The sequence below is a fragment of the Spermophilus citellus genome (assembly GCF_964194105.1).
Source record: "Spermophilus citellus genome assembly, chromosome: 1".
NCBI lineage: Eukaryota > Metazoa > Chordata > Mammalia > Rodentia > Sciuridae > Spermophilus > Spermophilus citellus.
In genome coordinates, this window is record NC_138182.1 from 196,248,970 (window position 1) to 196,276,905 (window position 27,936).

At 33.9% G+C, this 27,936-nt stretch overlaps 1 protein-coding gene across 3 annotated transcripts in view; it reads right to left on the minus strand.

The window, feature by feature from the left end:
• Window positions 1–27,936, minus strand: part of FER (FER tyrosine kinase) — a 418,420-nt gene that overhangs the window by 84,479 nt on the left and 306,005 nt on the right. For all 3 annotated transcript variants that reach the window (XM_081304219.1, XM_081304218.1, XM_081304217.1), the window contains one exon: window positions 16,308–16,431. In XM_081304219.1, the coding sequence (XP_081160345.1) occupies window positions 16,308–16,431 (124 nt within the window). The remainder of the gene's footprint in view (window positions 1–16,307; window positions 16,432–27,936) is intronic.

The following is a 27,936-nucleotide window of genomic DNA, read 5'->3' on the forward strand; positions in this document are numbered from 1 at the left end:
TCATAACCAGTCCACCATTCAAAATTGTAAACCCTTTTGTAAACTTAACTGTTTTAACAGTGGGCAATAACTGATCATACAATTTCTGTTTATTGTGACAATTAGCATTGTAGATGTGACAGCAGGAACTATTTGGTTTAATGCTGTATATTGTTTGCATTGGTTGTTATTATTTGTCTTCCCCTAAATGGTAGGATACTGGAAACCTTCAGGGACACTATATTCCACAGGGTAGAAACTCTACTATCTCAGATCCTTACTGCTAGATGGGTAGACACACCAATAACAACAAAAGAACAAATCACCCCAAACAGACCAAGATACCTCAATAACAGAATCCAATGCCAACTCAGTGGAAGAAGTGACAGAGAAGGAACTTACAATGTACATAGTCAAACTGATCTTCAAGGTAAAGGATGACATAAGGAGTGAAATCAGAGAAAATACAGGAAGTGAAAGATCATTTCAATAAAGAGATAAGAGATTCTGGAAAAAAAAAGTCAAGTAGAAATCCTCAAAATTAAGCAACCAATAAGCCACATTAAAAATTCAGTGGAAAGCATTAAATGGAACCACCATTTGACCCAGTTATCCTACTCCTCGGTTCATACCCAAAGGACTTAAAATCAGCATACTACAGTAATGCAGCCACATCAGTGTTTATAGCATATCGATTCACAAGAGCTAAACTACAAAAACAACCTAGGTGTTCAATAGATGAATGGATAAAGAAAATGTGGTATATATACTCAATAGAATATTACTTAGCTTTAAAGAAGAGTGAAATTATGGCATTTGCCAGTAAATGGCTGCAGTTGGAGAATATCATGCTAAGAGAAATAAGCCAAAGGCTGAATGTTTTCTCTAATATGTGGATACTAATTCACAATAAAGCAGGGGATACTAGAGAAGAATAGTGTTACCTTAGATTAGGTGGAGGGAAATGATGGGAAGGGAGAGGAGGGGATGTGGGATTAGAAAAGATAATAGAATGAAACAGACATTATTACTTTATGTATATATATGACTGCACGATCAATATGATTTGCAACATGTACACTCAGAAACATGAGAAATTATATCCCATCTATGTATGATATATCAAAGTGCATAAATGCATTCTATTGTCATGTATAACCAATTAAAACAAGTAAAAAATTAAAGTTAGATCACTTGGAAAACAGTTTTAGGCAATGTAGACAAAACATACAATCTTGAAAATAAAGTTGATCATGGAGAAAAGATGTTTTAAGAGACCATGAACAGAACTTCCATGAAACATGAGATAAACTCCAAAGACCAAATTTAAGATTTTTCAGGATAGATGAAGGCTCGGAGATACAAACCAAAAGAATGCACACTCTTTTCAATGAAATAATATGAAAAAACTTCCCAAACAAAGAATGAAATGGAAAATCAGATACAGGAGGCTTATAGGACCTCAAATATACAAAATTACAACAGACTTGCACCAAGGCACATTATTATGAAGGTGCCTAATTTACAGAATAAGGATTGAATTTTAAAGGCAATCAGAGAAAAATAACAGGTTACATTTACAGGGAATCCAATCAGGATCTCAGCTGATTTCTCAACTCAGACCCTCAAAGCTAGGAGGTCTTATATACTAAGCACCGAGAGAAAATGGATACCAGCCAAAAATACTATACCCAGAAAAATTAATCTTTGAAATTGACACTGAAATAAAAACATTCCATGATAAACAAAAGTTACAAGAAAGCAACTGCAAAACATTCTCAATAAAATATTTCATGAAAAATATAAGTGAAAACCATCAAAGAGGAAGTATATTGGAAGAACAGTCAATCAAGAACAAATTAATTCAGAGTAAAAACCAGAAATAAATCAAAATAACAGGGAATAAAGATAATTCTGCAATAAAAACATTGAATGTAAATGGCCTAATCTCATCAATCAAAAAACCAGAGAGGGTCAGATTGGATTATAAAACAAGACCCAACAACATTCTGTGTCCAAGAGAATTACCTCATAGGCAAAGACATCTAGAGACTGAAGGTAGAAGAATGAGGAAAAACATATCATCCATATGGATGATATAAACAAGCAGACATTTCTATCCTCATATTATAAAAGTAAACTTCAAGCCAAATTAATCAGAAGGACAAAGAGGGCCATTTTATACTTCTTAATGGAACTAAACATCAACAAGACATAACAATCATAAATATTTATAACCCAAACAATGGAGCATCTTCATACAAACAAACCCTTCTCAATTTCAAGAACACCTCTATCACCACTGCAGATCCTCCAAACAAAAACTAAATAGAGAAGCTATAAAACTAAAAAATACAATTGATAATTTAGACTTAACAGACACACATAGATCATTTCATTCATCAATGACTGAATACACTACTTTCACCGGTACATGGAACCCTCTCGAAATAGATGTTATGTAAAGTATCACATATGTTCCCATAGAATTGTAATATTACCTTAATATATTTTTAGCATCTATAGGGTTTTGATAGCTCCCTTTCTATTGATATTAATTTTTGTGTTCTTGTTTTATTAGATTTGTTAGGCTTTATGAATTTTCAGCAATATTAATTCATGTCTATTTCACATATTTCTACTCCTACTCTTATTTTTTCTTTCCTACTACCTAATTTAAAAATAATTTGACTGCCAAACTATCATCTTTCTGATAAAAGTACTTTAAGTTATAAGTGTTCATCGGAATGCTGTTTCATCCCAGAGACTGGTATTGTAAGTTTTTATTATCACTTAGTTCAAAGCACTTTTTAATTTCTTGTGCTTTATTCTTTGACCTGTGATATATTTATAATTGTGCCATTTAATTTTTAAGTAGTTGTGATTTAGGGGTGGGTTCTATATATCATAAGGTGATTGATTTCTAATGTAATAAATGATGCAGGAAGCACAGTCTGCATGATTTCAAATTAGAAAAAAGTAATAAAAATGCCTTTTATATTATATTGGTTACATTTGTGTCAAAACATTTCAAAGTTGATCAAATTGTATATTTAATACATGGCATTTTATTGTACTTCAATTTTATCTGAATAAAGCTATACATAAATAAGTTTTTTTGTCATAGAAAAACTAGAAAAATGTCTCCTTTACTTTAATACTCATTCCTTGAGATGTGGACAAATAATGAGACATTGCCATTGTTAAATCTGAGTTGTTGGAGAACAATACCAAGCTGTATTCTGTTTACATATTTCACTGAATCTGAGTTGTTGGCTAACAATACCAAGCTGTATTCTGTTTACATATTTCACTGCTATGTTATTTCAAATATTACCAGGAATTATATTAATTATAATAGCAAGATTCTTGAGGAAGAAAATCAGTTACTTTTCTGATTTTCTACCCTAAGAAAAACTTCCAAAATAGATAGATTTCTATGAATGGAGTTTTTATAATCCCCCCCCAACTATAGTTTATTTGGACAGAATTAGAGAAATTTCTGAATTCAGTGAAAGTAGTTTTCTTTTTTTGTTTTCCAGTTGTCACTATCATTTTTGGGACCATAAAGATACCAATGTTGATATAAACTAAGATTTTAAAGGAAGCACTGAATAATCAGAGAGATTATTTATGTCAACAAGTTAAATAAACATTACCCCAGAGTTAATTTTGGATAAATGGTACTACCATCATAAGTCAAAATATTTATATTTGAACATGCTTTATCTTTAAAAATCTAGAGGAAAAAATTAACTGAATTTTCAAACACACACATACATCTATCTATCTATCTATCTATATGTATGTACGTATGTGTGTGTGTTTAGAAATATATTTTACCGATTATTCTTCCATGTACTTTTCTTGTCTTCAAATATTTCATTTATTCATTGATCAATTCAAAGTTTTACTGATTCTCTCATCCATTTATTCATTTTTCTTCCATCCTTATCTAAGTTGGACATTTCCCTTTATTTCTAGATTGATACTCACTTGCCTACTCAAAAGCTTCAAAAATATTTTACACCTACTTCAGTTCAACCTGCCCCAAGTTAAAACTTAAATTCAATGCCCCTGCCCAAACAAACCCAGTCCTCTTTCAGTTTTCTCTATTACCCATCTGCAGAAGCCAGTGACGAGGAAGATGTTTTTATACCAACTTCCCAGTCAATACCTCCCTCCAGTCCAGTCTCAGTACTTCACTAACTATTCTAAGGAATTTTATAGAAGAATATTTATTAAATTAGAAGTCAATTTACTTTATAGATCATGATCTTACTTTAGAAGACTTTTTGCACAGTACTTGAACACAACAGTAAGTGAATGTTAGTTCTTCAGATTACACTAATTCTTCCAGGATTAGGCATGATCTGTTGGCATTATAAACCAACAACACGACAGTATGTGTTACTCATTGGTAAACATTAACTATGCTCACCTATAAGTCATAAAACCACCCCATCAGAAAAATATGACCCTCCATAAACTGTTGGTACATTTAATTTTACTTATGTCCCTAAATCAATGGATCTGTGAATTATATAGTATTTTAAAAGTATACTTAAAGCTCTATAACTTATTTGGGAAACGCATGCCCAGTTGAATGCAAACATATTGCAGATGAGACCCTGAGTGTCATTCATTTCAAGGTCACATTCTACCACTTCTTTCATTACAAGCATTATAGAGTTAGTGTTGTCAAGTACAATGCCAGCAGTGTTACTGTCCATCTTGCTCATGGTTTCAAAACCAGCTCTAGGACAGTACTCAGTGTAGAGCAGACTCCCAGTAAAAAGGAAGCTACAAGTAATGCTTTTCTTTCATCTGGTTTATGAGAGTTTTCAGTAGTAATGGTAAAATTATTAGAATTACAAAAAATAAAACACTGGAGGGTGCCTTACACGCACCTAAATGAACTAGAAAAATAATACAGGAAGACCATTTATTTTGAAGTCTCTGTGAGAATATGAAGTCATCTTTCACTCTTTTTCCTTACATACTATCTACATCAACAAATCCTGATGGCTCTACCTTCTACACACATCTAGAATGGGACCCTTCTCATGGTTTCTACCACGACCACCTGCTTCAATTCTCATCCTCTCTCCTTTAGACTAGTGTGACAGCCTAAGAACTGGTCATCTTGCTCTGTACTTACACTCTTAAAATTTATTCTAAAAAAAAATTTAAAAATATTTGAATGAATCCTACAAAAATCTGTGACAGATCTAGTCAGGCCTCAATGCCCCCATCTCATGCAGACTAAAAGGCACAGCCCTTTCAATGGCTTGCAAAAGCTTCATGATCAGACTACTTAACAAAGAACCTCATTTTCTATTCCTTGAGGGTGTACTTTGGACACAGCTAGGATGCTCCTGGGTTGGGGCCTTTTTGCATCTGCCACACTTGGGTAGAGGAAGCTCTTCTGATTTTTACCTGGCTCATTCCTTTATTTCTTTTGGCTGTAACACTGGACATAAAATAGTGCCCATCTCCACTATCCCATTCCCCTCTTATTTGACTATCCTCCATCTCATGTGTGTTTGTTTGTAATATATTTGCTGTTGTTTTTGTAAATGCATTCCTTCTCCACTTTCCTTCATTTTTATCAGTTCTATGAGGGCAAAACTTTGTTTCATTCATAGCCAATGTATACAGAAGAGTGCTCATTTTAAACATAATTAGTTTTGGTAACATTTAGCTAAAAGGATAATGAAAGTAAGACAGCACACTATGGAAAAGTAGGCTAGAGAGAAACAACCTAGAGACTCCCAGGCTTTTAACTTAGCTTTTTCCCCAAAGTGAGGATATGGCTTTGTTGACACTGATTTTAGTTTTTAAACCACTAGAACCCTACGTCTAAAACTTTACATTCAAGAAAACTATATAAATTTGTAAGTACTCTCTTATAATGGTGCTGTAAGCTCCACTAACATAGCAAATTTCTTGGATTTGACAAGGCCCCATCCTGTTTAGATGGCATCATCATTAGAAACTCTGGAGGCCATGGTGAAATGAACTGAGATAGATTGTATTTTCACTTTCTTTCTGTACTCATCCTTTTCAGGAAAGTTTCTCTGTTCTTGGATAACTAGATAACATAATTTAAAATTATATAGACCTGTGTGGTCTCTTCTTGATAAGTTGTGGTCCCCTTAAAATGCTATAGATATTTCCTAATGCAGAGTGTTGACATACTCCTTTCCTAGATGTTGGTATTCTCGGTATTGAGAAAGCAAGTCATGAACAAAATGAAGTCAGTATCTTTATGGCATTTCCATTTTAGTTGGGAGAGACAGGTGAAAAAAAGTCAGTATTTCATATACATAGTCCATGTATATACTCATTGACTTATGATGGGGTTGGGCACCAATAAATCTATTGTGAATGAAAAGTACTACAAATAAAAAATGCATTTAATGTACCTAATCCATTGAATATAACAGCTTAGCAAAATGGAGCATAAAGTATAGGTTGTTTACCCTCACTGGAGGTACAGATCAAGAGTATCTTACTACATATTGCTATCTCAGGAAAAGATCAGAATTCAAAATATAGTTTCTACTGAATGCACACTACTTTCACACCATTGTCTAAAATTGTAAGTTGAACTATAGTTAAGTCAGATGGACACAAGGAGTTGGATAAAAAAATGGGATGAAGATTGTAGGGTATGTAGAGGGGGGTGTGAAGGGAGGGGCCACAGTTACACAGCCAATATAGGGTAGAGCCAGATTCACACAAAGCATTCCATTTCTAAATATGTGTTCTTAATCCCAGAACTAAAGCTGCTAAACTGCCCTGCAAACTGGGCCTAGTGGATATTAGAGTTGACATGTAGAGGGAGACAGTCTAGATTGACACATAGACACTTTTAAAAGGGAAATGGGAAAAGGTCTTTTCACAGTGCTACTGTGTTTCATAAAATAAAGAACAAATAATAATTTAAAAACAACAATGGGGCAAAAATTCTCAGTAATTCTTTAAACAAATGAGATGAGTCAATGCCTAGTAAACAGCATAGGCTAGAGTTCTCTAGTTCCATATGTTGATTGTTCCAATTCTGCTTGGGAGGCCAGAGAGTAGGAAACAATTTACAAGCTAGAATAAGAAAGGATCTTTATCATGAATGTTCTGATGGGTCAGGATTCTCATTTAACTGAGACCGATTAGAAAATAGGTTTGACTTGAGTACCTTAATTCAACCAATGGTCAATCACATCTCGGGGTAATCATGAACCTGACTCTACTGTTCTAAACTTGGTCTCCCACTTGTTGTATAAACTTAGTACACACTAGGATTCAAGAAGACTGTGTGGACCAAGTGCAGTGCCTACACATGAAAACTTTGTGGGAATGAGTCATCCAAGGAAAATGAGGGGATAAGACGCTACAACAAGGCCTCTGAATCAGCATTTCTTAAGTGTTTTTTTTTTTTAATTTCTTAAGAGAGATTCATACAGATCACACTTTAAAAAAAGAAACGAAACTGACAACATATCTAAACACATAGTCTGTTTTTGCTTTGTTTCCTAGGCCTTGCCATCAATATTGTATAGTCTTGACTTCCTCTCACTAGCTCTGTGGCACTGGACAAGTTATTTGTTTGTGGCTCAATATGTTCTATTGTGAAATGGTGATAAACATTACAACCTCATTAAATAGAATTAAATGAGATCATGAATGCACTCAGCAAACAGTGAACATTCAATTAATGTGAAACAGCCATTTTTTGGAAAGCCTTCTTAGTACATGTCTCATCCTTTGAGAACTATCCCTAACACAGAGATCAGCTCCTCCAGCTCTTTGTAAATAGTAACTCTGCATACTTTTCTCTGCCAAGCTATGTTTTAGATGACAACACGGGTAGATGCTTAATGTAAAGAAGGCCCACCAAGTCTTTCTGTCAATAATTTGAAATTTGAACTTGAGGGCTAATTAGTTTTAATTCTTCTGAATTCATGCTGCGGCTAGCAGGTTGTCATATTGACTTAAATGTCATTTGGGATCTCTTTGCAAATGGTGCAGAGGGATGCAGTGTTTAGAGAAAGAAGAAATTGAAGCAGCAAGACAGAAATACTAATAAATGTCCAATTGAAAGACAAAGACGCTGCCTTGGTCCCTCACTGCTCCCCAGTTCTTAGGAAAGTTTCAGGGACTCCTTGAACTCTGTCCTTGAGTTCTATGAAATAACCATTTTTTCCCTTAAATCTATTTGTGAATTTAGGTTAAATAGTTCTGTTTCTTAATCAAAAATGCCTTAGGAGAAAAATAATAATTCTCACCTATTTGTAATTGTTTAATGTAAAAGAATGCTTGTTGATACAGTAAATACATTTTGGATTTAAAGTAACCGACTGAATAAAAGTCAGAAATAATGAGGTGTCAGCCAATTTTCCTGCCTGTCATTTCTGCTAACATAAGAAAAGGCTAGCCTTAATGAGACCTCAATATCGCTTTGAAGTGCTCCTATCCACGCTTTTCCTGTCCTCTCATTCTAAAGGACTTTGTCCGTTCACTGCACTGCCGTGAATTCCTAAACAGTCTTATATTCACTGCCTTTTTCCTACCAATAACCATATCAAAACTCACCTGTCCTCTGACACTTTACCCCATTTTTGTTTTCTAAGGAAGCAATTAGATGCTCTGGTATATTAACCCAAGCCAACATGTTAATTGATTCTAATGTAAAAGAAGGCCTCCTTTTCATTCCTTCAGACACATATGTGACTTTTGGGGAAAATTTTAATTAGTAAAACTACTTGTGGGAAATTCATACACTGAATAAAGTAAATGGGGAAATAATTTTTACAAAGGTATTCTTATGATCTCTTGTGTGATAACTGCACTGAATTAACAAATAGCAAATTGCGCTAGAAAAAAGGTTAAACTAGAGAAAGACCATATATTTTTGATACATTTAAAATTACTGAGCAGTCTTCTCTGCAGTGTAGTAAAATTGGTTTAGAAGCTAAAAATAAAAGTACAGCTTAATATATTCAAAATTGTAATCAAATGTTAGAACAAAAGAATCAGTCATAAATGCTTAGTCAACTGAGATTATCACATCTCTATGCTAATCCTGTGTTTTTAATTAACAGATAAAGCAGAAGGGGGTAACTAAACAACAGTGTATAAAAAAATGGAAAAAATAAATTTTCAAGCTCTAATTAAATGGAGCTACAATAACACAATACTACTGCATTTCAATAACTGTTCATTAGAAACAACCAGAACACCTTGGTATGTCTTTCCAAAATACATTTCAAAGGCCTTGGCATTCTCTTCTGTTTTTCCTTATGATAATGAAGAGTCCAGATGTTGAACATAATAAGCTGAATCACAACAAGTACCACCTAGCCTTCTGTCCCAAGTCTCCTGGTTGGCCAAAAGATACCTTTGTCATGGAAGGAGTGGACTCTAGAATAGAAGCAGAGTGCTGAAATTCACACCTGCCACTCTATATTAATGTGATCTTGGGAAAGATATTCAAATGCCCTAGCTGCAAGTTTCCTTATGTTTATTCTGAACTCTTCTGTGTAAAATTAGCTTAACAAAAATAACTCTTGTTTTGAAAATTCATTATTTTACCTTTAAGTAAGGCTCTTGGAATCACTGTGAACAACACTACTAAAAATAGTTGCCCTCATAAAGCTTATATTCTCAGGCCTTATATTAAAGCAGTGTCTGGTACTCAGTCAGCTCTCAATAAACATCAGTTGTTAGGGTTACAGGTTGAGCAGCCCAGTCTAAAAATCCAAAACCTGAAATGATCCAAAATCAAAACTTCTTGAGTTCCAACATGACATTGCAAGTAGAAAGCCCCACATCTGATCTCATGGATGGGTCTCAAAGTGAAGGTATAATAAAAATACTGTGTAAAATTATCTTCAGGCTTTCTGTATCAGTTATATTAGAAACATAAGTAAATCTCATGTTTATACAGGGGTCCTATCTCCAAGGCATTTTATTATACATATGCAAACACTTCAAAATGTGAAAACTCTGAAATCTGAATCACTTCAGACCCAAGCATTTCAGATAAGGAATACCTGACTTGTACTAATACTTGAATGAGAGTAAATACTGGCATTGAAATTCCAGGAAATAGTTTGGAACGGAGTCAGCACATCTAAGACCTAGCAGTGGTGCTGCCACTATTTATCTAGGTGACCTTCATTTCATTTCTCTTGACCTCAATTATTTAAAAGTGGTTTTAAGGTACCTTCTATTGAGTATATGATAGATGATGAGGGACAGAAATGCTGAAGAGTTCAAAAATATTAAAAATATAGTATTTTATACTTAATTTTCTTATTTATTTTCTATTTATCTTATTTAAATGCATGAAACACAACCTCTTCAGTATACTCAAAGCTTAGGAAGAAATCAGATAGTAGGTGATCAGCTGCACTTGAAACAGAAAAAAAATCCTCAGGGTTCATTGGGGGAAAAAAAATGCTATGAATGCTGTACCCAGAGGTTATAATTGACTCAAATATCATTTGGGATCCATTTACTAATGGGGTAAAAGAATGTAAGATTTCAGAGCAAGAGGGAAATGAAGCAGCAAGACAACAAGAAAAAATAATAAAAGTCCAAGTTATTACAGTGGGGAAGAGAGAAAAGAGATGTTTCCTTCGTGTCCCTGACTCCTAGTGCCTAAAATATAAAGTCTTAAAAAGGGGGGGGGGGCGCAACATCTTACATTTATCTTAAAAAGTACACAGGCTTAAGTCTTTATCAAAAATTATTGGATGAGACAGTCTCTTTCTAGAACACAGAAGTGAAATGAAATATTATTCCTTTCTGGGCAAGCTTAACTTCCGTAACTTCTAAATTGTTTTTTTCAATAATATTTTAAAACAAAATTGGTCTCATACATATATATTTCACAATATTATATATTTTCCAAGGTTTTGTGGATTTTATTTGGATTACTTTTTCAGCATTTCACCTTTCTTTAAAAATCTGAATGTATATTTCCCCTAGCTTAGTCAAATTAAATGGCCCAGGTTATCTCCTTTGTAATTCTCATCCAGATAATACTGAATTATTTAAAGTCTCTGGTTAAGTCATGCTCTCTCATGCAAAACAGTATAACTTGCTTTCATCTTTTCCTCACCTGAAATGGTCTTTGTCCTTCTATTCAAGGACATGTCCATCTATCATGTCTGACTCAGTGTCCTCTGCAAAGTTTTGCCTGATTTTCCCCAGTGTCCGTATACCAACAGGTCATATTAGACAATCTCAGTATTACTCCCAAAGAATTTTGTACCTGTTATCACAAAATTGATTATCCCTTTGAATTACTATTTTTTTTATGTCTATCTGAGGACAGCACCATGATTTTCATGTTTTATCAACCTGCCAGGGAGTCAATCAACTGTTCATATTGAGTATCCCTTATCTGAAATGCTACGGACCAAAAATATTTCAGATTTTAGATTTTTTAATAAAAAAATATCTTGGGAGGGGGCCCAAGTATAAACACAAGATTTACTTTGTTTCACATACACTGCATACATATAACCTGTAAAAAATTTCATATAATATTTTCAATAATTTTGTGTATGAAAATTTCATAGTGTAGGGATTTTCCATCATGGCATCATGTTGGTGCTAAAACGTTTCAGATATTAGAGCATTTCAGACATTGGATTTTCAGATTAGGAATGATCAAATTGTACTGGACATATCATTGTTTTCAATAAATACACAAACCCTTATTATTTATAATAAAATAAATATAGTCAGACAGGCTTTAATTTGTAAAGTTGTTGCCTTACTCTACAACAAAAACATCACTGTGGTACAGCAATCAAACGTGAAGAAGAATCAATAAAAAAATTGAGAAAAAATCATATTCTACCTCACCCTTCTCTGTCCTTCCTCTCTGAGGGCAGGAAGGGTGAGAAGAAGTAACTTTTCTGGTACTGATAGTGGCAGAATATCATGAAAGTAAGAAATGCTCCTCCAAATGCACTATAGCTTATGGTCTTTAACTCTACTATATGGCAGTAAAATGTTTACGTTTCCTTAGATATATTAGAGAAAAAATGGCACAAGACCAATTTTAAGAAATAAAATGAAATCTTAGGAAATCTTACAGAAGGATTGATCACAATAAAAGCAAAAATGACATTACCATTAAAATCTACTATTTAACCTTGAATCCATCTAACTTCAAAATTAGTTAGGTTTCACATTCATTATACTGACACCCAACAATCCAATAATATGCTATTTTCACACACACACACACACACACACACACACACACACGTAAGGCTTATCAGGATATTTCAAATAGTCCAAGTATAATCAGGAAAAAAAAATTCACATTGGCCTACAGAATAATTATTTTAAAACACAGTTGATTAAAACTAAACTTTAGATAGAGCATTAATCTCTCAGATATATTAAAAAAACTCAAAAAAAAATAACCCAATCAATAGGCTAAGGAACTGAACAGAACTTCATGGAAGAAATATGATGAACAAGTATATGAAGAAATGTTCAACATCTCTAGCAATTAGAGAAATGCAAATCAAAACTACACTGAGATTTCATCTCACTCCAATCAAAATGCCAGCTATTAAGAATACAAACAACAATAAGTGTTGGTGAGGATGTGGGAGAAAAGGCACACTCATACATTGCTAGTGGGACTTCAAATTGGTGCAACCAATCTGGAAAGTAGTATAGAGATTCCTTAGAAAACTTGGAATAGAAACACCATTTGACCCAGCTATCTCACTCTCAAAGGACTTAAAATCAACATACTGCAGTGACATGACCACATCACTGTTTACAGCAGCTCAACTCACAATAGCTAAACTATTGAACCCACCTAGATACACTTCAACAGATGAATGGATAAAGAAAATGTGGTGTGTAAATACACAATGGAATATCACTCAACCTTAAAGAGGAATTAAATTAAGGCATAATAGAATGAAATGGATTTATTATCCTATGTGCATATATGATTACATGACCAGTATAACTTTACATCACATACAATCAGAAGAATGAGAAGTTATACTCCATTTATGTATGATGTGTCAGAATGCATTCTACTGTCATGTATTAGAAGAAATTAAAAAAAATTACAAAACCCCTAAACTTTAGCAAAACATCCAGCTATTCTCCAGTTATAAATAAAAATAGTAACAGTTAAAAACAGTATGAAGAGAACTCTTCTGGAAATTACAACATTTTCCAAATTCACATTCTTAGTGCAATTTGTTTCAATTTTATATCTGTCATCTGATTTTTCTATAATAAAACATCACTCCATTCTTCTCATAGTAGTTAATAAAATAAAGCTAAAGAAAGAAAATGTGTTCTCAAAAGTTACAGACTACTATTTGGGGTGGAGAAACATTTTTATACAGAGTTCCAGTGACCTCTACTCAGTGAACAGGATAAAACTTATCAGTTAATATAAAATTTAAAGCATATTCTAAATTTCTAGTTGGATTTGTTGAATATAAACTTAATTCATAGAGATGCACTTATTTAATATTCTGCAATGTCAAAAATGGGATTTAATCATTTTGTTTTCTGAAAAACTAAAGTCTTAATCATGGATTACATTATATTAGTTTATTTTTAACTACCTTCTTAGAAATTTTTCCAGAGGAAAAATTAATTCACTATAGTATTACATATTTTTCTTTGATATTTTTTGATAATGTATCTTGAATATATTTTCTTACTATAAAGCAAGTAAAATCCCTTTGCAATTACTACTGCCTCCAGAAAAATAGTTCCACAGGTTAGTGGATATGAGCAGGGTTCTACAGTGGAATTCACTACTATAAAAATTCAACACAAGAATGCTTCATTTTCTCAATACAGAGCCATACACTGTTGAGAAAACCAAAATGAAAAGAAAATGAATTAATTCAAAAGAGCATTTATATAAGTTTGAAAAGGAACAAAAGACCACGGGCTGGAGATACATAAAATGCTTCTGGTACCCATTATTAACAAAAGAAATGAGATAGCAGATAGTTTAGAAGAATTCAAAGGAAATGATAATAAAAAAATATTACGGCGTTAGTATATTATGGCTAGTAAAAAAAATCAAACATTTTTAAATTTTAGAGATACATTTAAAAGAATAAAGAAAATAAGAAAAAAGATTCTGTGCCTAGGATGACAAATTTGGGGCTTGAGTGTTAATGCCTGTCAGATATGACTAATTGATTATTGAGTATTTGTAGCTGATTTTGGAATCTTTCTCAGCACATACCACGGAGAGCCACTACCAATCACTAAAAATTGGCACTAATACTGAAACCTATTCGTCAAACCTGCTCTCAGTGACATGGTTCAAGATGTTCAATTGGGAAACCTTCCCAGCTGATAAATGGCACAGGACTGTGCACAAGCTGCTAAGATATGTGATCAAGCAAAAACTGGCTTACAAAAATTTGTGAATGCATGAAAAAACCTTTTTAAAAAGCAAAACGGGAAAATAACACTATAGTGAATATTGTTATGATTGGACACAGGGATAAATCTTTAAAAAAACTAATTGCCACCTACAATCTAAAATGGTTTCAATTCTGATTTAAAAAGAAAGAAAGAACAGTCTCATCTATTTGTGAGGAAAGTAATCACTACAAGTAGTAAGAAATTACAACAATGATTCCCTCAATTGCCATGCACCAGAAAGTAAAGAATTTTGTTGGCAATTGAAAATTTAACAAAATAATTTCAATAATTTGAGTATTATGGCTTAAAGTCATAAATGGCCTAACAGTCTAAAAAATTTGTGACCAAATGAATAACTACAGTAAAGAATGTGATGAGATATTTGATATACAATATACCTCAATATCTTAGCAAAAAAATTGCAAAATTTCTATGAAAGGAAAAATACTTTATATTAACAAAAGTGTTTATTTCTAATGAAATCAATTAAAATGCAAATCTTATCTAAACTCAAATGCTTTTTAAGTCTTCAAAAATAAAATCTTAAGCCAGGTGTGGTGGCACATGCCTGTAACCCCAGCAGCTCAGGAGGCTGAGGCAGGAGGATCTCAAATTCAAAGCCAGCCTCAGCAACTTAGCAAGGCCCTAAGCAATTCAGTGAGACCCTGTCTCTAAACAAAATACAAAAAAAAGTACTGGGGATGTGGCTCAGTGGTTGAGCACCAGTACAAAAAAAAAAAAAAATCTTATGCGATTTTGTTTATATTCAGAAAGTAACAGACAATGTCTTATTATTAGTTGTATTAATTTCTAGAAAAATAGTATTATCTTTGAAATATATTGTAAAATATAGTTGTTAAGTCATATTTGAAAAATATTTCATAATTTTAATTCCAGAATAAAAATGAATAGTAAATAAAGTGTTAGGGGAAAATTAAGTAAAAAAAAAATCCAATGAGATCAAATAAATGTACAAAGGTGAAGATTACTTTGTTTAGCTGTAATTACATATATTACACACACACATACCCTCACACTAAATGTCAAGCTAAAGGCTGCAATAATGAGAAACCTCAAAAGAAAGTATACTTTGATGATGAGACCAGCTTGGATAAAGTCTACAACAGCCTGGTCTTATAATGAACCCTAGGTCCTGTATTATGCAGTATAATGTACTGTTCTGGTGAATAAAAACTGCACCATTCCCCACTTCATTTAATATATATATATATATATATATATATATATATATATATATATACACACACACACACACACTTAGTCATATTTAGGGTATGACACAAAATCTGCAAAACAACTTAAGTTACATTGACCTTTAGCAGTAAAGAACACCATCAGCTACAAGCAACCCAAACACTATCTATAAAACAGCAGGTCAAACCACTATGCATAATTAGAAAGTTTTCTAAAATCTCCTTTGAAATAACTCATATGCTAAAATTTTTTACTCTTGGTCAGACTCACTGTCATGAATTGTTCTACTATGCTTTTCCATGATTTTGAAAAATGAGGCAACACATGAAATAATTTTTTAAATCACAAGGCAATTATTATAATTGTATAATTATAACATAATTGTAGTACATTCCATGTCACTATTATTCATGATTACCGTAAGAAAAATTCTCATTAAGAGATAAATCATTGTCTAATTAGGTACTTACCTCAAGTGAGAGGGGAAATAAGTGCTTCTCTGAACTGTATCAACAACTAGCAAAGAATGCTTTCACACAGAATATAAAAACCAAGAAAACATGCTTTATGGAAAAAATGTACTGCTTTATCATAGCAAATATATCAGTTTTCTAGCATTTTATAATAAAAGTGGGAAGTGCTTTAAAAAATGTTCTCCTTACCTGTGTATACAGTTTTTACTCTCGAGATATAACATACCAGCAGCAGCATCTAGGGAAAATTTCACCAACTGTTTGAGTTTTAGTTCATCCTTTTTCTTTCTCAGATAGGAGAGGAAGTCACCTCCTAGAATAAATGACAGAAGAACAGTGAAATAAAATTATGATTAAAGTCACATTTATACCCTATAAGTATATCTGACGGGAAAAAAAGAATTATTTGGAGATGATTCTTATCCCATTTGACCTTTATCAGTTTCTTGTAGGAAACAGGGAAAACAGAAAACATGAAAAGAACACATCCTGTTAGAAAGAAGATACCATAAACTTTTCTAGATACTTTAAGTGCTTCATACTGCATATTACTCAAGACATAATAATATTTAATCAAAACCGCACTCATCCCTGTCACCATTTTCCCCAATTTGTTTCACTAAATTTTCTAAGACATTCTATTTTATATAATACAAAAGAATATAATAATTATGAGTTAATTGAATAGTGATATTGGATTAGTTATTAGATTCAGTAATTGATTTAAAAATTAAAACTATTTATACTACTTTATCTCTGTACTAGTCAAAAAGAAATATTCTCATGTTGATGAGATTTAGCCACTGACCTAGATTGCATTTTAGTTCAAATAAACTATGTCTTGAAAAAACTTAAGATAGTTCAAAACAATTGTAATATATAATCCAAACTTACTGTTAAATAGTTTGTAAAGTTTTTAAAAAGGTAAATTTTTATGTTTTATTTATACCAATAGATGCAAAATATTATATTAAGTTGTATCAATATCAAAATTATAGTTGAGATATTTAAATTTTTTATTATACTAAGTCTTGGAAGTACTACATGCTTATGGTACCTCTCAATTTATATGCAAATTTCCATCTAAAATATTTAATCTACATCTAGATTTCATAAAACTTGAGTTGAAAAAATAGATTCACAAACTTGACTTGTTCCAAACATGTTTAACATTTTCAATAACTGATCCATTATCAATTTTCAAATTTAAAACAATTAAAATTAAATGAAATTTAAAATTCAGTTTTAGAAGTACCAAATGCATTGCAAGTGCTACATATGATCAGAGATTATCATATTGAATAGTGTCACATTAACTTTTCATTCCTTCTTAATATAGACTTAAATGTTATGGCTTGGTTATTTTTCTTTTTAGCTGATTAATAGCGTATTGCTCTATATTTATAACGTTAAAGTATGTTAGAAGTCATGTTCCCTAAAAGCAATCATTCACACTTTCCCTATGAGCCCCCTAAATATTAAACCAGAATTTTTAAAAAGGATCAGCATCTTAATTGCCATTTCCTGAACCTTTTTTGCTCTTTTCACCAGGAATCTAGGCTTCCTTAAATAGAAAACTTCCTTAAATAGAAAAGCTCTAGAGGTAAACACTTAAAGACTTTTTCTTTAAAAAGAATACCTAGAAAATAAACACTTGTCTCTCTCCTTAAAATATTCTTTGTCTGCCAGGTGCAGAGGTACATGCCTGTAATCTCAGGAGGCTGAGACAGGAGAATCATGAGTTCAAAGCCAACCTCAGCAAAAGCTAGGCACTAAGCAACTCGGTGAGACCCTGTCTTTAAATAATATACAAAATAGGGCTGGGGATATGGCTCAGTGGTTGAGTGCCCCCAAGTTCAACCCCCAGTAATATACATATAAGTATATATATATATTTTCTTGTAACCTCTTCTCTTACAAATCAAGTGTAAAACAAATTTGGGTGGGTCATTTACAAACCAGTATGCTTTTTACCTTAAAAATAAATTTAATGGTATCAATTTTCTATTGAAGAGCTTAACTTAAAAATCTGAACTCAAAATTTCAACAGTAAACAACAAAAGTAAACACTTCTCAAATTTCACAGGTACCAAAAATACCTGTTAACATGGACTTGAAATCAGTATTTAGGTAAGATATTGTTTGGACCAATATTCATTATATGTATTTTTATTTTTATTTTTTGCTCAATATATGTTCACCTGTTTTAGAGAAAGTATACCCTTGTGGTTTTGAAACCACATAGCATTCTACTTCAACTATGGAATTACTTTTAAATAAAAAGAACTCTTTTGCAATTTGATTTATAAGCAGCATATGATATAACCCAGTATTCTGTGGAATCCAGGTATTATTTTTTCCCCAAGTTAGCTCATCTTCAGCACGTTTTCATTTGCCTCCTACCCTTTTAAAATTTTCTTCTTCATGTAATTCTCTTTGCACTCCCCACTTACTACCCAAACTTATTGCACCTCTGTTGGTCAATATTTGCTATTCAATGTTATTGAACTAATAAACTATTTAAAATTATTTAATATCATTATTTGATAACACATGGCATATTCATAAACAAATAGCATTAAAGACTAGGTGAAAAGTAATGACAACTCATTAAGCACTAGAAAGTCAGGGCTTCAGTTATTTCTAGATGTCTTAGCTAAAGATTCAGAAGGAATTTCTGATTGTCTTATCATTAAACCAACAATATTCCTGCCTTTGAACGAACTCTTGCTTCAAAGTCTTTAAATACAGGACATTCATTTTTAAATGTTTCCAGTTTCTAATTAAGTCACAGGCAGGGTGATCTTAAGTATAGGAGCAGAGTCCCAAAGATGCCACAGGCCCAGTCAGCTTCTTGTAGAAAACCAGATGGAAGCCAGGACTTCAGTAAAAATTAAATAATTATGATTCAGGATGAAAACCTGAGTCTTGCTCAAGTGCAAGCAGTAATAATGCTGCAGCAAGAAGTAAATTATGGGACAAAACTTAAGATAAACAGAAAATAATTTAGATAGGCTGAAAATACTCCTTTAGGCACAATACTTGATAATCACCATCAATGAAGAAAAACAGATGTTATAGTCTTCACTATTTACTATAAGATTAGTTTAAAGGAAAGAATCCAGGTCTTTCAACCTGTTCTTTTTTCATTTTTACTAAGCGCCAAGTTAAAAACTTTAGAATTTTGATACGTATGAAACTCATGAGGCATATAAATATATGCACATATGTATACACAGGTATACATAGTATATGCGCACACATACACCTATATGTCTGCATGTATAAGGCATAGAGTGCCCTAACTTGTCCACTGAAGTAAGGATTTTGTGCTCAAAGTAGGTAAAAGAAGGTAACTTCTCTTTTGTATTTCTGTCTTAGCATGGTTTCTTTCTGTATGGGTGTGCTTAAACCAAGACAGCATGATTATTTCCTAGAATTCTACAGAAATGATGAATGTCTAAGACAATATGTTTTTAATAATCAACTTCTGGTTTACTCTGGAGGCTTAGACTCAGAGTTTCACAGTAAAGAGTCATGAGGAAAAGAGTCATGGTGAAGAGAGTCATGAAGTCAGACTCGCTTGGGTCTGATTGACAGTGTGGCTTAGGGAAACTTGATTAATCTTTCTAAACTTCTACGAAATAGGGACTAAACACCATTCATTTCTTAAGATGGCTTTGAAACCAAAATGTGTCTACAGCATTAGGCATGTAATATATACTACTACTTATTACTGCTGAAGTTATTTCACATTAAAAATGAGGATGAGTTGTAGGAGGGATGGTTGCTTGCTGTACCTCATTTAGTTTCCCCTCAAATGCTATAATTTCCTTTAGAGAATTGTCCCCACCCCCATTTTAGAAGGTATTAACCTCCCTCTGAACAAAGAGTGGTCCTAGATTGGCTTAACGCAATCAAAGACGTCCATTCCTCTGTCTAAATGATTGGTTCAGGGAAAGACACATGGCTTAATACAGGACACAGACTCAAGGAGATGATTGAAGGTTGAATGAAACTTTTTGAGAGAGATAAGAAGTGCAAGCAGAAGTGAATTAGACAGCACATTATAAGAACTGGCAGTCTTAAGATGAAAGCATCTAAGAAGCATCATAAGATGCTTTCATAGAAAGCAGAAAAGAATGAAGGAAAGAGGCTAGCTTTACTAACATTGGAGCCTTTGGATCACAGGCTCTCTGAAGCCTGACTTCCCTCTAAATTTTTCAATTAAGTGAACCAATAAAATTTCTGGAATTTTTGAGTACGTTTTCTGTACTAGCAACTCAAAGATAACTAATGGGCATACTATCTGTAACAGAAGATTGCTTTGAGGATTTTTAAAAAGAGAATGCATCTTAAATTTCTGGTACAGGTAGGGAATGCAATAAACACAACTGCTTAAGATTGTTAGAAGCCAAATTTTAATAAGAGGATAGAAGGTTGGTATATTCAATAGCTCCCTCCTAAAGATTTCTATTACTCCATGCTATGAAAATTTGATCTTACCTGTTCTTTCAGTGTTAATGAGGCTCTGAGGAACTGATCATACTTAATATAAACTCAGATTATTATGTAAACAAGAATATTAATTTATTAGTTTGTAATTGGAGAAAAGGGATCAGAGCAATACTATTAATAATTTCTTGAATTAAGATCTCTCCATGACTCAATGACATCTTCAAATAACTTCAAAGTTTATTAAATTAAGAGATACCAGTCCCCAGTGATGTATAAAATGTATAATTCATTACCCTTGTTTTTAGGATATTAATTTGCTCCCTGAGAAATTTGTTTGGTTTAGCTGTGTTCAATTATACATTTAAAAATAAGCTAGTACTGAAAGCAAATATTAAATGAGAAAGCTATTTTGAGGCCTCCATTTAAGAAACTGTTCAGAATTCTTGTAAAAAGTTTTGTTCTTTAATCAGTTATAGTAAGAATTCTGGCTGTTAGCCAGCCCATGGGAAACAAGGGGGAAATCCATATGGAAAGCTTAATAATGAACATTGACTCAAATTGTACTCCATGAAACAGAATAGATTTTACACAATAGGATGCAAGTTCAAGCAAATTAATGAAGAAATGACCAATAAACACTGCAGTAGAGGATATTGGCTGCTACATGTTGGATGGTTAATGAGAGATGAATTGCACAGAAAGGAAGATTAGCCAGGGAAATAAATGTTCAAGCAAGGTCACAGGAAGAATTATCCATAGAAGTAGACTAGAACATTTGATCTGCAAACACTCAGTAAAAACAGTTCAGTTTGTGGGGAAAGGCAAGGAAGAATAAATACTGAAAAACTTAAAATGACTCCAACAATTTATTGGCTTTCCCAATTTCATTGTCTTTTTAAAGAAGCATGTATTAACAGCTTGCTATGCAATTCAGCCAGCCAGAATGCCAAGCTGAATGTGTGGGTTTCCCAATTTTGGTATCAGATGACGTTCCTTAATGGCCACATTCTGCCAACATTGCAGAATAGTAGAAATTTTGGGGTTTCTTCTTTGTGGATGCTCTTTGAGAACCAAGAGCAGCTATGATAACAATTCTATGAAATAAAAAAGAGTATATTTCTCAGTATTTTTAACTTGCTGATTCAAGGGACAACACCTACAGTCTTGACAGACATGACATAAACTGCCAGGAGAGATACCACAGTCAACTTCGACAAACTCTAGAATCCCAGGACCAGAAAGGACTTTGGAGGTAATCTAATCCAGATTTTCAAGATTGTAGATGAGGGAACTGCATTTACCTGGCTTATATTTTAATGTTGACTTTGGAGATACTAAAATTCTGTGGTGGATGTCTGAAAACTAAAGGTCTGGGATCAAATCTAGCTTATTCTTGTTAATAAAGTTTTATTAGAAAACAGTCAAATTAATACCTTCAACATGTTTATTGCTGCTTTTTATGATACAGTAGCAGAGCTGCAACAGAGACTGTATTGCCTGCAAAGCTAAACCATCTACTACCTAGCCCTTTACAGAAAAGTTTGTTGACCATTATTTTGAAGTACTGCATTTCTTTTGTTGAAATGATTCTTATGTTTGCTTTATCTACAAACAATATTTTACTTTTACTCTTTGCTTTCTTCACTAGGGCTCAATATTTGTATATTTTGATTCTCCAAAAGGAAGTTTGAAAAGGTAGTTTCACCAATTTTTTTGTTCTAATATATACGTTCATAGACTAATATACACATACCTTGAGACCACAGATCTGGCACTCCCTCACCCACAACCTATTGTTTGTTATCCAGGCCAAGAATTTTGATTCTTGCCCTTCTATCTAAACTATGTATCCATCCATCCATCCTAATTAGTTATACATGACAGCAGAATGCATTTTGATTCATAGTACACAAATGAAGCAAAACTTTTTAATTTCTGTGATTGTACATCTTGCCCTACTTTGATGCCAAATTACTCACTTTTGTATTTTGTGTCTTCTTATTCTCCCTCAAGGCTTCTTTTGATATAAGTTAAAAAGACAGAAATGGATAAGAAAATCAAGTATATATGATATTGGCTCTAAACCCTCCAGGATACTCTTCAAATACTTAGATGCTGCAATGGAATTTCTGAATATTAAAAAAAAAAATCAATGGAACATTCATTTTGACATCTATCTGCCATAAGAAAACCTACAGAGAAGGGAAAAGTATCAATTCAAACTTCCTTAGATATTTAAAGAGATAGGTAATGAAAAGACATCCAAAGTTATATTTAAATTTAATATGGGAAAAGTAATTATAAAAGCAACATTTTCAGAATTTTAAAAATTGAATTTATCATAGGCTACATATTTCAGGGACATTAAGATCCCCAAACAACTGACATCACTGACCACTTTATGAAGAGATGTTACATAATCTTATTTTAAAAAATAATTAGAAACCTACAGTTACATCTTTACATTTATGCAGTTTTATAGGTCATGGTCAGAATTTATATCACCAGAAATATAAAACTGATTGTTTAAAAATATTACCTACTTAAATATATTTGTAATGGACACAAGGAACAGAGTCAGAAATGTCTGAATTAAGGAAAAGTCTGAATAAACAGGGACCTCGTTTCTCATTTTTCTACATTATAATAAAAATATGCAACAGTTATTCTAATTTTAAGCATACATTTCAATATTGTTAACAATACACACCTCTTTTTAATCGTGCATGACTGAAATTCTATACTCACTGAACGACTAACTCCCTGTTATGCCTCCTCCCCATCTCTGGTAACTACCAACCTACTTTGTGTTTCTGCGAATTTGATTACTTTAAATACCTCATATAAGTGAACAAGTACTGTTTGTCTTTCCATAACTGGCTATTTTACTTAGTGTAATATCCTCAAGTTTTGTTCATGTTGTGGCATGATAATTTTTTTTCTCTAAGGCTGAATGATAGTCTCTGTGTATCCATATTTCATCAATTCATCTCTCCATGTACATTAAGGTTGCTTCCACATCTTGACTATTATAAACAGGTGGAATTCAAACATAGTTGTGAAAGCATCTATCCAAATTTCTGTTTTTAATTATTGACTAGCTACCCAGAAGTGGGATGGCTAGATCACATGGTAGTTTTATTTGTATTTTTTTAAAGAAAGATTCATACTATTTTACATTGTAGTGTTTAAAAAAAACCAATTCTACCAACAGTGCACAAGTGTTCTATTTTCCCCACTTCCTCACTGATACTTATTTTCTTCATTTTTTTTTTTTGGTAGAGGCCATTGTAAAGTAACATCTCATTGTAATTTTAATTTGTACTTCCCTAGTGATTAGTTATGTTGAGTGTCACCATGTTTATCTTCTTATCCATATGTATATCTTCATGGAGAAATCTATTCAAGTCCTTTGCTCAGTTTTTAATTGGGTATAGTGGTATAGTTTATTGTTGAGTTAAAGGAATTGTTTTCATTATACATTTTAATCACTTATAAGATGTATGGCTTTCAAACTTTTCATTTCATAGGTTGTTTTTGTACTCTATTATTTTGTTGCTGGGCAGGAGTTATTAAGTTTGATATAGTACCATTAGACTTTTTTTTTTTTTTTTTTGGTACCTATGATTTTGGTTTTCTATCGAGAAGTCATTGTTTTTTTTTTTTTTTAAAGAGAGAGTGAGAGAAGAGAGAGAGAGAGAGAGAGAGAGAGAGAGAGAGAGAGAGAGAGAGAGAGAGAGAGAATTTTTAATATTTATTTTTTAGTTCTCGGCGGACACAACATCTTTGTTGGTATGTGGTGCTGAGGATCGAACCCGGGCCGCACGCATGCCAGGCGAGCGCGCTACCGCTTGAGCCACATCCCCAGCCCCCGAGAAGTCATTGTTTAATAACATGACATGAAGCTTTTTCTCTGTTTTCTTCTATAAAGTTTTATAGTTTTAGGTCTTATATTTAGGTCTTGTTTTGCTCTGTTGGTGCCACTATAACAATATATGTAAGACCAGGTAATTTATAAAAAACAAACTCATTTCTCACAGTTTTGGAGGCTGAAGATCTAAAAAAGATACTGACAGGATCAGATACAGTATCTGATTGGTGAAGGCCTGGTCTCTCTTTCCTGGATAGTGCCCTGAATGCTGTATACTTTGAAGAGAATGAACACTGTGTACGCACACAATGGATGGGACAGAAGAAAAAAAAGGCATCTAGCTACTATCATCCAACCTTTTCATAAAGTCACTAATCCTAATCACGAGGGCTTTACCCTCTTGTCAGTAAAGGTCCCACTTCTTAGTAGTGCCACATTTGGTCTTGGGTTCCTACACACGAATTTTGGGAAAATACACATATTCAAACCATAGCATTCCATCCCTGGCTTCCCCCACTTCATATTTTCACAAACAGAACACATTCATTTCATCCCAATAGTCCCTGAAGTCTTAATTAATTCCAATATTAATTTAGGTGAAAGCCCAAAGTGTCTCTAAATATTGTATGAATTATATATGAATGAAAAATCAAAGTATGATTCATCCAGATGCAAATTCCTAGTTGTGAAACTGCAAATTTAAACAAGTGATAAGCTTCCAAAAGACACTGATGGGACAAAGTATAGATATTCTTATTCCAAAAGGGAGAGCAAACCAAGAAAAAAGGGTTAACAGATCCCAAGTAAGTCTACAACTCAACAATGAAAACAACATTGAATCTTGAGGATGAATAATAATCTTTGATTCTGTTCTACCTCTGGACACACTACAGTGGGGTCTGTCTGTCTCAAGACACTGGGAAGCCCTGTATCCTTGACTGGGCAGGGTATAGACCACAAAACAGATCTCAGGGGTTGGAATAGTACCTGAGGCTCTCTCAGGCTCATGTTACATGTTGAATGCACTACAGTTCTGGGATTCTAGGATGCCCCTGATTCATCTCTCTGCTGGGCATTGTTCTAGTGGGAACTTTCGATGGCGGCCCTCTTCTTTTGGCAGTTGTTTGCCCATACCCTGAGGTTTTCCATGGCATTCTTTTCTGGACAGAACATGTATTTTGCCTTTAGAATTGGCACTACACCATCATCAATAAGGTTTATGGGCTATACCTTTCAGAGGAACAGCCATTATAGACCACACTGCACCTGCACCCACTGAAGACATCCCATGGGTGGTCCAGGAGGGCTGTGCCAAGATACATTAATTTGTTCAAATGTTTTTCTTAGAACAAGTGCTTTGAGAAAAAAGATTCATGCACACAGTAAAATTCTACTTGTTTAAAGGGGAAAAAAAAATCTTCACTTTCTGTATTCCTGTAAGATTAATTTTAATGGGATTTTACTACATAAACTTACAGTCTTTCATCTTTTCTCACCCCATTTTGTCAGTAATTAGTGGTAGGAGATTGGACAAGATGCTTTACCCAGACTTCATTCATTATATAAAGAAACTGTGCTAGAATGATGAGCCATTCTAGACATAGAAGCTCAGTCCAAAAGAAAGTGAGAAAGTGGGGATTTAATCACCATCTTTGAGTTTCCAGTTTTGATATGATATACTTTGAGGACTCTGCATGAATCATTTTAATAACTGTGCAAGTCTTATATCCTTACCACCCACCACTATGTCACTCTGCACCAGGATTATACTGCTGTTATCTCTTGCTTTGTGATATGTTGATAAAAGTAGAGATCCTGAAACTTCCTATTCCTAACTCTTAACCTCATCCTAATAATACAAGCTATAATTTCTCTTATTCCAACAATCCAAGAATAATATTTTGTTGATTAGTATACTTTATTCTGCATATGCATTTATAATTTTCTTTCTTGCCCCTATAATTTTATCTTTAGTATCACTGTTTTGGGATTAGTAAGAATTTTCTTTTTAGACTTCAAACACTAGCAGATTAAAGGAATAATCTTGCCTTACACATAACCACCTAATTTTACTCCCATTATTCAGATTTCAAATTATTAAGCATCACTTCCTTCTTGATTCATCTTAGTATAGCTTTTAGGTCAGGGATATGGCTCAGCGTTAGAGCACTTGCCTAGTAGGTCCTGAATTCGATCTTCAGTACCTGGATGGCAGTTAAAAAAAAAAAAAAAAGGAGTTTTTACCAATCCCTGAACTCTAAATGAGTAATTTCTCATTTACCCCTTTACAACCCCTATAACCTTTTTACAGAAAAGTAAATACTGTGATCTTGAGACATGGCAGCCTCCATCTTGGGATACCAGCCAGGGCCTGAAAGTCCATTATCAAGGTGCCTGAAGGTTTGCTTACACCCGAGGTCTTCCTGCTGGGTGTGAAGAAGCTGCAGTATGGTGGAGTCTACAGAAACTGAAATCCAGATATGGGAGTTTTCAGCTAGGTCTATGTGGGCCTGTCTGAGCCTAGCAATCCTGTGGAAAGTCAGAAACTGGGAGCATTTCACCCAGGAAAACATAGGTTTGTCTGTAGACAGCCAGGCTCTCCCTAGCTCCTCGAGTCTTTAAGTGCTTGGGAATGGATAGGGCTTGCTACTGTGGGTTGGAAGGCTGGAAGTGGGTGGGAGGGCATATGGCTGTCAGCTCGCCCAGACAGCCAGTTTAGCACCCATGAGGTTCCCAGGGGCCCCTTAGACCAGCACTGACTTACCAGCACCAGCTTTGTCCCCAACTCCCTCCCCAGCTCAGCATTCACTGATCTCTTGGCCCACCAGGTCTGGCACTCAACAGGGTGGTCTGGCTCCCCAATCTCCAGTCTCCCAAACCCTTCCTAGCTCCCAACCTGCCCCAGTGGCCTAGTGCTCACATCTATGTGGTCAGCCTGCAGCTCTCAGTGTTAGCCTGTTAATATAACTGTGGGTTAATTTAGAAGTCAAGTTAACCCAATTTCTGCCCAGACACCTCACCCTGATACCCCTTGTCCCTCCCCCTTCCTGCAAGAGCCTACTCACCCAGAGGCTGACACTTCTACCCACCTGCACCCTGACCACAGTGTCACAGACATTAGCCTACTTTCTGAGTATGTACAGGGGCCACCAGTTCCAGGAGCCAGTGTCAATGTGCCTACTCCTCCTGCCCCTCCCCCCTTTGTGGTTCTTGAGGTTTTGAAGCTTGCTGTCCACCTGCAATAGCAAGGGCTAAACCCACCCCAAAGCATAATCCAGGCTCTGACTTATTAAAGTTTGCTTCAGAGGAAGTCTGCTGCTGTTCTCTCTGTGCATAAGCAGATTTCCTGACATTAAACTTGCTTCTGCTTTGCTTCGGTGTGTTTTGAGTGATTCAGTCCTGTACCACTTTCCTAACACTCTGCATGGTCTCCCGACTGTTACAGAATAGCTCTCCAAGACGTGCACACCAGTCCTGACACTTAACCCT